At 50.6% G+C, this 11,902-nt stretch overlaps 1 protein-coding gene and 1 non-coding gene across 6 annotated transcripts in view; one reads left to right on the top strand and one right to left on the bottom strand.

Annotated features, from left to right (window-relative positions):
• Positions 1–614: 614 nt before the first annotated feature.
• Positions 615–11,902, bottom strand: part of IGF2 (insulin like growth factor 2) — a 43,739-nt gene continuing 32,451 nt past the window's right edge. For 3 of the 5 annotated variants that reach the window (XM_029058912.2, XM_029058913.2, XM_029058911.2), the window contains exons 3-4: positions 3,403–3,548; positions 615–1,551 (exon numbers count right to left, since the gene is read on the bottom strand). In XM_029058912.2, the coding sequence (XP_028914745.1) occupies positions 1,327–1,551; positions 3,403–3,548 (371 nt within the window). In that variant the 3' untranslated portion in view covers positions 615–1,326. 5 annotated transcript variants of the gene reach the window in all.
• LOC114810615 lies at positions 6,706–6,843 on the top strand. The gene has a single exon (XR_003758311.1). It is a non-coding gene; the product is annotated as a small nucleolar RNA SNORA7 (small nucleolar RNA).

Here is an 11,902-nt window from a genome sequence, read left to right as displayed (position 1 = left end):
GTGGGAAGAGAGGCGACTGTGGGAGGGGGTGCTGAAGAGCAGTGGGGTGGCCCGAGAAGGAGGTGATTGAGGGAACACCTCAAAAGAGTCGCATCTCTTCTCCATCCTCCTGGTGGTCCCCCCAGCTTCAGCCTGGTGCCCCTTTGACCCCGGGGAGGGGGGCGGTCAGTGTGTGGCCGTGGGTCCCCCCTGGCCGGGGGATGGGTGTGGGGACCACCCCCCGCAACCCGAACCCCGTCCTCAGAAGAAGAAGAGAAGCATTGAGTGTTCTTTCCCTAAAACGAAAAGCTAATGTTCAATGGCTTCTGAATCTAAAAGTCTCCATCTTCCGTTAGCACCAGAACACGGGGCGGGGGTCGCTGGTGGGGGTGTGGGGTAGTGGGGGTGTCTCGGTCCATCCCTCTTCTGACACTTCGGCAAACATCGTCCGATAAAAATAGTGCTTTTCCTTTGTGCCTCGCCCCCACGCTATATATATTATGCATATATATATATATACACATACATATATCTCTATCTATAAATCAACATCCTCTGTGGAAAATGTGCAGAGCAGACATTTTGGCTGCCTCAGTGGACCTAACTGTCTCTTTCCTCCTCTTTTCTTCTTTATCCTCTCTCTCTCTCTCTCTCTCTCTCTCTCTCTCTCTCTCACTTTTTCGGTGATTAAAAGGTGCAAGTAGATTTGGAAACTTGTAATTAAGCGAAACACACAATTATCCAGCATTTGTTTTCTCAGTGATATAAAAAGGTGCAAAGAATCTGGGGGTTATTTAAAAAATTATATATATATACATATATATGTATCTACGTATACATATATATATGATATAAGAGGGCATCGATCAAGTAGGGGTGAGACTGGAGGCAGTATATAGATGTAGGAGATCTATATAGAAACCTCAGAGAGGAGCACTTCCGCCCTGGAAGAAGTAGAAATCCAAACATCTCCCTCCGTCTCCGCGGCCCTCTCCTCTCCCCCTCCACTGTCTCCGCGGGAAGGACGGGGCGGGGTGGGGGAAGCCGGCTGCAGGAAGCGTGTTTCATCCACAGGGCAGATCGGAAAGGCGGATCGGGGTAATACATACCCCAGCGATGCCCCTCGCTAACGTGGCCAAAGGGGGCCCCTGCCCCTCCCCGACGGAGGGTGGGTTGAGGGGACCCTAGGTAGAGGTCGGTGCCCACCACCCACGCCCCGCTTTTCGGTCTCTGTGGGCGGGGGAGGAGGGGCGGGGGGAAGGGGAGACCCGGTGCAGGGAGAAGGGGGGGACCAGGAGAAGGAAGACCACCGGACTGGTCTCCGGGGAGCGTCCGGTAGACACCCGTTCACTCTCGGCGTTGCAGCGTCTCTGAGGAGGCTTGGGCGAAGAGGGGCTGTTCGCCGGGGAGGGGGCCGAGGGGCCGGAAGAGCTGGGAGCCGTGCCGGGGGTCCGCCAGGGGCCGGAAGCGGCGGAGCCGGGCCTGGGCCGGGGCCCCTCGTCGAAGACGGTGGGCCGACTTCTGCCATGACTCGTCACGGAAGAACTTTGTGCTGGATGACTTTTGGTAGTCCTATAGGACGGGGCAGGAGGGGCCGAGGGGTATTAAGGGGGAGCGATGGGGTGGGGGGAGGTCTGGGAGGCCGGGTCGGGGGGAGGAGCACGGGACCCAGGGTCGGAAGAATCGGGTTCGGCCCCCCGGCTTGCTGTGTGACCTCGGGCCAGTCGTTGAACCTCTCTGGGCCTCGCCGTCCTCATCCGTAGAGTTCGGTGAAGATCCCGGCTCTTCCTCCCCGTCAGGCCCTTAGCTGGGCGAGGACCGTTTCCAGTCTGATTCCCCAGTGCTGGACGGCAGGCCGGAAGCCTAGCCGCGATGGAATCGGGATCGGGGGTTGGATCCTGACCCCTGCTCCGTCCAGGGAGCCGTCCCCTCCCTCAATGCATCCGCCATGTCTAGACCCTTGGGTCTAACCCAGATCCCTCCCGCTGCCCGTCGGGGTTGTTTCCTCGCACTCTGCCCACAGGAGGGAGGCAGTCCAGAGTGCATTATTATATCCCCCTCCTGCTGCGTCACCTTCGCCCTCAGCTTCCGGCCTCAGGACCGAGGCACTTATAATAATAACTGTGCTATTTGTTAAGATCTTATTATGTGCCAAGCCCTGCTCTAAACAAGTTAATCAGTTCGGACACAGTCTCTTTTCCACATGGGGCTCACCGTCTAAGGAGAAGGGAAAACAGGGATCGAAGTCCCATTTTACAGATGTGGAAACTGAGGTCCCGAGGAATTAAGTGACTTGCCCACGGTCACACAGCAGGCAAACGGCAAAGCCACTTACGTCTATATGGCTATACTCTGCTGCTTTCCTTACCCTTAATTGATTTTAGCGTCTGCCTCCCCGCTAGATTTTGAGCCCCTCGAAGGATTATGTCTACCTACTCCGTTGTGCTCTCCCAAGTGCTCGGTACAGTGCTCTGCACACAGTAGACCAGACTCTCCTGGGTGACTGGAATCATGACTACCTACTGTGTTACACTCTCCCAAGTGCTCAGTACAGCGTTCTGCACCCAGGGGATGGTAAACCCGTTGAGGGCAGGGTTGTGTCCAATAACTATTGGACTCTCCCAAGTGCTCATTACAGTGCTCTGCACACCGTAAGCTCCCTGAGGGCAAGGATTGAGCTTATTAAGTCTATCATCCTCTCCCTCGCTCAGTACCTCGCTCTGCACACAGTAGACTGCGAGCTCCTTGTGGGAAAGGGATCACATCTACTAACTCTCTTGTGCTCTCCCACGTGCTGGGTACAGGGCTTCACAAACGGTAGACAGCCAGTTCCTTGAGGCCAGGGATCGTGTCTCCTAACTCTCCCAAGTGCTCAGCGCAGTGCTCTGCACACTATAGTTGCTCAATAAGCCCCCTTGATGTCAATCAGTCAATTGTATTTTTGAGCACTTGCAGTGTACACCATAATAAAAACTTGAGAGAGGAGAATACGACAATATAACAGACATGTTCCCTGCCCATTCATCCATTCATTCATTCAATTGGATTTATTGAGGGCTTACTGTGTGCAGAGCACTGTACTGAGCGCTTGGAAAATACAATTCAGCAACAGAGACAATCCCTGCCCACAACAGGCTCACGGTCTAGATGAGCTTACAGTCTGGAGGGGAGTAATGGAGTTGGACACAGTCCCTGTCCTATGTGGGGCTCACGGTCTCAATCCCCATTTTCCAGATGAGAGAACTGAGGCCCAGAGAGGTGAAGCGACTTGCCCAAGGTCACACAGCAGGCAAGCGGCGGAGTCGGGACTAGAACCCAGGAGGACATGGACCCATCCAGGCCCGGGTGTCCCCGAGCTCCGGGAACCCGCCGGGGCCTCCCGCCCTCCCTCCCCCGGGGCCGAGCCGGCCGGCCCGCACTGACCGTAGTGGACGAGACGGAGACGTCGCGCTCGGACTTGGCAGGGGTGGCGCAGTAGGTCTCGAGCAGCGCCAGGTCGCAGCTGCTGAAGCAACACTCCTCCACGATGCCCTTCTTCGACCGGCGATTGGTCCGACTCGGAGACCGCCCTGCGGAGACAGCGGAGAGGGGGCCTGAGGCCAGAGCCGCGCTGACCATAGGGCACCGCTACAGGACGACCCCCGTACTGAGCGCCGGCTCCATATCTGCCGCCCGGGGGCTCACGGTCTCATTCATTCATTCAATCGTATTTATTCTATCGTATTTATTGAGCGCTTCCCGTGTGCAGAGCACTGGACTAAGCGCTTGGGAAACTACCACGCAACAGTAAACAGGCACAACCCCTGCCCACAATGAGTTTATAGTCTAGTCTCAGCCGGAGGGAGGGAGGGCAGCCTGTCCTCATTTTACCGATGAGGACACCGAGGCCCAAAGAGGGGGAACGGGTCACCGGGCGGGGACGGAGCCGGAAGAATAGCCGGGAACTCCCGGCTCAGCGACCCGTGCTCTGACCACTCGGCCCCAAGCTCAGCTCTGTCAGAAGCTTCAGGCCGGATCCCAGTCCCTTGTGCGGGATTAGGCTCCTGTGGAGGTCCTGGGAAGCAGCGTGGCTCAGTGGAAAGTGGGCTTCGGAGTCAGAGGTCATGAGTTCGACTCCCGGCTCTGCCACTTGTCAGCTGTGTGACTGTGGGCAAGTCACTTCACTTCTCTGTGCCTCAGTTCCCTCATCTGTAAAATGGGGATTAACTGTGTGCCTCACGTGGGATGACCTGATGACCTTGTATCTACCCCAGCACTTAGAACAGTGCTCTGCACATAGTAAGCGCTTAACAAATACCAAAATTATTAACATTATTATTTTGACCATCCTCTTGCCCACGGGCCAGGGCATGACCTTGGACGAAATGTCATGCACTCTGCTATAGAGACCTAGAGGGAGGGAAGGCCAGAAATACCCCACGCCCTTGATTCTCCCCTCTCCATCCCTGACTCTCCCTCAGTGACCTAACACAGACCATCCAACCCCTCTGACTCTCCCTTCTCCATTTTTGACTCTCCTCAGTGACCCAGCACCAACTGTCCAATCAGTCAATCAATCAATCATTCATTCAATCATTTTTATTGAGCATTGACTGTGTGCAGAGCACTGTACTAAGCGCTTGGAAAGTACAATTCAAAAACATATAGAGACAATCCCTGCCCACAGCGGGCTTACAGTCCAGAAGGGGGGAGACAGATGTCAAAACAAGTAAACAGGCATCGATAGCACCAATATAAATACTTAGAATTATAGCTATATGAATAGAATTACAGATATTTATTAACCACTCATGTGCAGAGCCCTGTACTAAATGCTTCGGAAAGTACAATGTAACAGAGTTGGTAGACACATTCCCTGCCCACACAAGCTTACAGTCTAGTAGACGACCTTAAAGTCTAGAGTTTAGAGCCCAATACCCCTGACTCTCACCTCTCCATCCCTGACTGATCCCAATGAGCCAGCACAGACCATCCAACACCCCTGACTGACTGTCCCTTCTCCTTCCCAGACTCTCCCCTGGGGACCCAGCACGGACATCCCACCCCGCTGACTCCTCTCCATCCCTGATTCTCTTCCTTCAGTGTCTCATCACCCCGACTCTTCTCTGATATTGCCCTCTTCTGATCCCCCTCCTATCTCTCTGAATCTCTCCTTCTTGGTCTCTCACCAGTTCTTCTTTGAGGGGAGGCCTATTAGGGCTCAACTCTGGACTCAGTTCTCTTCTCAAGATTCACTCACTACCACAATTTCAGCTCCATTAATGTCACCCAAATCTCCCTCTACCAACCTGACCTCTCTCCTTCTCTGCTACCTCACATTTCCTCCCGCCTTCAGAACATCTCTATTGGCCATCCCACCGACACCTTGAACTTAACCTGACCAAAACAGGACCCCTCATCTTTCCCCCCAAATCCTGTCTTCCCCTGATTTCTTATCACTTTAGACAACACCACCATCCTCCCTGTCTCACAAGCCTACTCCCCTGGTATTATTCTCAATGCATCTCTTTCTTTCAACCCACACACTGTCACCAAATCCTGACACTTCCACCTTCACAACATCCCTAGAATCTTCCCTTTCCTCTTCATCCAAACTGCCAACACACCGATCTAAGTTCTTTTCTTATTCCGTCGTGATTACTGCATCAGCCTCCTCGCTGACTACTCTGCCTCCTGGCTCTCCCCACTTGAGTCTGTACTTCATTCTCCTGCTCGAATCATTTTTTTCTGAAATAAAAACATTAAGCCCACCTCTTTTTTATTATTATTATTATATTTGTTAAACACTTAGTGGGTGTCAAGCACCATTCTAAGCACTGTGGTGGAAACAAGTTAATCAGGTTGGACACAGTCCCTGTCCCGCATGGAGCTCATAGTTTAAGTAGGAAGAAGAGCAGGTATTTAAACTCCCTGTGTCCAAGGTCACCCAAACAAGCAATTGTCAGAACTGGTTTTAGAACTCAAGTCCTCTAACTCCCAGGCCTGTGCTCTTTCCACTAAGCTACATTGCTTCTGAAGAACCTCCAGTGTTTGCCCATCCATCTCTGCATCAAATAGAAACTCCTTACCATTGGCTTTAAAGTCTTCCATCCCCTTGCCCCCTCCTATCTCACTTTGTCAATTTCCTATTACAACCCAGGCCTCACGCTTGATTACTCTAAGCCAACCTAATCACTGTGCCTCAAATCCCACCTCTCTCCTTTGACTCTTGTCCACATCCTCATTCCTGCCTGGAACTTCCTCCTCTTCCCATCTGGCAGAGCACAGTTCTCCCAGCCTTCAAAACCTTCTCAGATCTCACCTCATCCAGGAAGCCTTCTGGGATTAATCGCCCAACTCACCACCTTATTTTTTATGGTACTTGTTAAGGGCTAAGTTTCAAACACTCTTCCGAGCTCTAGATAGGTATTGAGTTAATTAGGTTGGACACAGTCCCTGTCTCACAAGCGGCTTACAGTCTAAGTAGGAGGGAGAAAAGAAAAACTGAGACACAAACTGTTTTTTCCCGATTTTCCTCTCAATTCCCACTTCAGCACTTGTGCATCAACTCAATATTTCAATACCCACCCCCAAACCCAACCCGTCTATAATGCTTACACATATATTTTAAAACTATTTTTTAACTCTGTTACCCTTCCCTCCCTGAAATTTATTTTAGTGTCGGTCTTCCATGCTACATTGTAAGATCAATTAGGGCTGGGATTAATCAAGCAATAGCATTTATAAGCCCTCTCAGGGTCACACCTGGAGAGTTCCCAGTACTCTACCAGTTTCGACTACAGGAGGAAGAGTCAGGCAGAGGCACAGCCATTCCATTCCTAACTTGGGCAGTGGTTAGCGAGTGGAAGGCCATCTGCTACAAGTCAAAACTCACCTGTGTTGGGCAGCAGCGGCATGGGAGAGAATCAAGGGCGAAGACTCAAGTTTACCACGCGGAAGGAGGCCAATGGTAACCACTTCCCGATTTTTTACCAAGAAAACTCTATGGATCTGCTACCAGAGCGATGGGAGGAGGTGGAGGTGGGGCGTTCTGGGACAGATGTGTCCATGGCGTCTCTATGGGTCGGAGACAACTCGACGGAATAAGACAAGACAAGTATTTATAACAATAATAATAATAACTGTGGTATGTTAAGCACTTACTATGCACCAGGCACTGCACTAAGCGCTGAGGTGGATACAAGCAAATCGAATTGGACAGAGTCCCTGTTCCACATGGGGCTCGCAGCCTCAATCCCCATTTTACAGATGAGGTAACTGAGGCCCAGAAGTGAAGTGACTGGCCCAGGGTCACACAGCAGGCAAGCGATGGATCCAGAATTAGAACCCACGGCCTTCTGACTGCCAGACTCATGATCTCTCCTTTACACCATGCTCTTACTATGTGGAGAGCACTTTATTAAGTGATTGGGAGAGTTTAAGACAACAGAATTGGTAGACACATTCCCTGCCCACAGGGAGGTTACAGTCTAGAGGGGGAGACAAACATTAATATAAATAAATGTACAGACACCAAAGTGTTCAGTACAGTTTTCTACCTACTGCAGGCAGTCAGTGACTGAATGATTGATAACAAAGTGATCACACTCCATTATCCTCATATGGTAATAAATCCTCTCACACCAGCACAGAGCCAACGTATCTTCTTGCACAAGAAATGTCACCTCCTTACACAAGGACAGATAAATCACAACCCCTCACACAACTACAGAGCGATCATATCTCCTTGCACAAGCACAAAGTAATCGCATCTTCTTGCATAAGCATGGAAGAATCATATCCACTCACAGAAGCATAGAATACTCAGGTCCCCCAGCACAAGCATGGGATAATCTCGTTCCCTAGCAGGAGCATGGAGTAATCGCATTCCCTTGCACAAACACAAAAATAATCTCTTCCTCATACAAGCACAGATAAATCACATCCCTTTGCACAAACACGGAGTAATCCTGTCTCTTGCCAAGCACAGTCGCATCCCCTTGCACAAGCATGGGAGAACCCTCACTGTGCCTCGTTCTCGCCTGTCCTGCCGTCGATCCCTGGTCCACATCCTACCTCTGAGCTGGAATGCCCTCCCTCCTCACATCCGTCAAACTTGCTCTCTTCCCCCTTCAAAGCCCTACTGAGAGCTCACCTCCTCCAAGAGGCTTTCCCAGATGGAGACCCACCTTTTCCTCTGCTCCTCCTCCCCTCCCCATCACTCTGACTCCCTCCCTCCACTCTACTCCATTCCCCACCCCACAGCACTTGTATATTTGTACATATTATTTATTAATGATGAGCATATATCTCTAATTCTATTTATCTATTTTGATGCTACTGATGCTTGTCTACTTGTTTTGTTTTGTTGTCTGTCTCCCCCTTCTACACTGTGAGCCCGTCGTTGGGTAGCGATTGTCTCTATCTGGTGCTGAATTGTACTTTCCAAGTGCTTAGGCCAGTGCTCTGCACACATTAAGCGTTCAATAAATACGATTGATTGAATGAAAAGAATCACATCCCCTCACAGATGCACTGAATAATTGTGTCCCCTTGCACAAGCATGGAATAATCACATCCCCTCCTTCGAGCATGGAATAATCATGTTCCCATGCATGAGCATGAGGTAATCGCGTTCCCTTGCACAAGCAAATAATACTTTCTTTCTCCTCACACCAGCAAAGATTAATCACATCCCTTAACACAAGCATAATTAATCACATCCCTTTACACAAAATAATAGCTCCCGTTTGCACACCGGCAAACACCCCTCATCACCTCATACGAATAATCACGTCTCCTTGAATGAGCCCAGCCCGTACTAGCGACCTCAATCAATCGGTTAATCAGTCATATTAATTGAATGCTTACTGAGAACAGAGCACTGGACTAAGCACTTGGGAGAGTACAATTACAGCAGAGCTGGTAGACACATTCCCTGCCCACAACGACCTTACAGTCAAGAAGATCTCATTTCACTGGCCCCAAACTCCCAGAACAGCAGCCTACCCCACGTAAGATAATAATAATACTGGTGGTATTTGTTCAGTGCTTACTATGTGCCAGGCGCTGAACTGAGCACTGGGATAAATACATGCAAATCGAGTTGGATACAGTCCCTGTCCCATGAGGGGCTCACAGTTTCAATCTCCATTCTACAGATGAGGTATCTGAGGCCCAGAGGAGTTGAAGTGATTTGCCCAAGATCACACAGGAGAAAAGTGGTGGAGCTGGTATTAGAACTCACGACCTTCTGACTCCCAGACTCTTGCTTAATCCTCTACGCCATGCTCTTACATCCATTTCACCCATGAGGAAACAGAGGAGTTAAGCAACTTGCCAGAGATCACACAGCGGGTTCCTGGCAAAGCTGGGACAGAGGCCGCACAGACTCTTTCCACTAATCCAGTCGATTCACCCCCTGGCTCCCAGCCCCATGGGGGGATCTAGTCAAAGGAGAAGGGAAGTCTCTTCTGACCCTCTCCTCTCTCTCCCCTGCCCCAGGATGATGCCTCTGTGCCCACCGGCTCCTCGGCGAGCCAAAGGGAGACCCATTCCAGAGCTCTGAGCCCCGGGAAGCCTCATGGCCTAGTGGAAAGAGTCCGGACCTGGGAGTCAGAGCACCTGGATTCTCATCCTGGCTTCTCAACTCGCCTGCTGTGTGACCTTGGGCAAATCATTCATTCATTCAGTGGTATCACTGAGTGCTTACTGTGTGCAGAGCACCGTATTAAGCGCTTGAGCAGTCTACAAAGTCCTTTGTTCTTTGTACTTTGTTTCCCTCATCTGCAAATTGGTGATTCAATGCCCTCCTGCTTAGACTATGAGCTGCACATGTCAACCTGATGATCTTTTATCTATCCCAGAGCTTAGTACAGTGTTGGGCACATAGTAAGTGCTGAACAACCACAATCGTCCTCATCATTACTGAGTCAGGAGCCCTACTCCAGGAGCACGAGAAGCAGCGTGGCTCAGTGGAAAGAGCACGGGGCTTTGGAGTCAGGGCTCATGAGTTCGAATCCCAGCTCTGCCACTTGTCGGCTGTGTGACTGTGGGCAAGTCACTTAACTTCTCTGTGCCTCAGTTCCCTCATCTGTAAAATGGGGATTAAGATTGTGAGCCCCACGTGGGACAACCTGATTCCCCTATGTCTACCCCAGCGCTTAGAACAGTGCTCAGCACATAGTAAGCGCTTAACAAATACCAACATTATTAACATTATTAAGAAGAATGGAGATAGGAGCACTGAGCTGGGAGCCCCGAGAAGGGAGCACTGAGCCAGAAGTACTGATCTGGGAGCATTTGAACGAGGAGCACTTGAGCCGGGTTTCTGGAAGGGATGAAAAGAGCAACGGATGGCAGAAGAAGCAGAGAGCAAGAGGTTGTTCATCTTAAATGCACATTTAATGATCGTGGCACTTACTATGTGTCAAGCACTGAACTAAATACTGGGGTGGACACTGTCCCTGTCCCACATTCAGCAACTGTTTATAAGTGGGCAGAGGTGACTGGGCTAGGGTGGATCCCCTGAGTTCAGAAGATGGAGAAAGAAGAGTGTCCAGTTGGAGACTCGATTTCTATCATTGTACCCTTCTCTCTGCAGGTATGAGCCCCAGCTGAGATCTCTCTGCATCTGACTCTCCTCACCCCTCAGCAACAGAGTGGTTTAGTGGCAAGAGCCCGGGCTTGGGAGTCAGAGATCTTGAGTTCCAATCCCGCTTCTGCCACTTGTCAGCTATGTGACTTTGGGCAGGTCACTTAACTTCTTTGTGCCTCAGTTCCCTCATCTGTAAAATGGGGATTAAGACTGTACTCTACTCTCTGTACAATCTTCAACCTCACCGACTCTGAAATCCCTCTATCCAACCACAACCTCCTGACCCACCTTCTCTCCCACCCCGTCCGGGCAAATCTGTACTGATCTCCCACAGAGCGTGCCGATCTCTCCATCCCCTCCAATGTTTCAAAAGTCACGTCACGCCCCATTTGGTTTCCAGGCCTACTCTTCCTTCTCTTAATGTGCAAATCCACCCCCTCAACACTTCCTTCTTCACCCTCTAACTTGTGGGGGTCCCTCAAGGCTCAGTTCTGGGTCTCCTTAAAAATAATAATAATAATAATGATGATGGTATTTGTTAAGTGTTTACTATGCGCTGAGCACTGTTCTAAGTACTGGGGTAGAGTCAAGGTAATCAGGTTGTCCCGCCTAGGGAATCACAGTCTTCACCTCCATTTTACAAATGAGGGAACTGAGGCACAGAGAAGTTAAGTGATTGCCCAAAGTCACACAGCTGATGAGGGGCGGAGCTGGGATTAGAACCCTTGACCTCTTACTCCCAAGCCCCTGATCTTTCCACTGAGCCACGCTGCTTCTCATTATCTTCTCCCTCTACACCCACTCCCTTGAACAACTCATTCGCTCCCATGGCTTCAACTGCTACATGGATGATTCCCAAATCTACGTCTTCAGCCCTGACCTCTCTCCTTCTCTGCGTTCTCACATTTCCTCCTGCCTTCTGGACATCTTTACCTGGATTTCCTGTCAACACCTTAAATGTAGTAAGTCCAAAACAGAACTCAGATTCCCACCCAAACGCTATCCTCCCCCTGACTTTCCTATCACTGTATATAAGTTAGAGGATGAAGAAGGAAGTGTTGAGGATGTGGATTTGCACATTAAGAGAAGGAAGGGTAGGCCTGGAAACCAAATGGGGCGTGACGTGACTTTTGGAACATTGGAGGGTGCGGAGAGATCGGCACGCTCCGTGGGAGATCAGTACAGATTTGCCCAGACGGGGTGGGAGAGAAGGTGGTTCAGGAGGTTGTGGTCGGATAGAGGGATTTCAGAGTCGGTGAGATTGAACATTGTACAGAGAGTAGAGTACAGTCTTAATCCCCATTTTTACAGATGAGGGAACTGAGACACAGAGCCCCACGTGAGACA

The sequence above is a fragment of the Ornithorhynchus anatinus genome, chromosome 3 (genome assembly GCF_004115215.2).
Source record: "Ornithorhynchus anatinus isolate Pmale09 chromosome 3, mOrnAna1.pri.v4, whole genome shotgun sequence".
NCBI lineage: Eukaryota > Metazoa > Chordata > Mammalia > Monotremata > Ornithorhynchidae > Ornithorhynchus > Ornithorhynchus anatinus.
The sequence above is the reverse complement of the archived record's forward strand: the minus strand, read 5'-3'. Positions and strand labels throughout refer to the sequence as shown.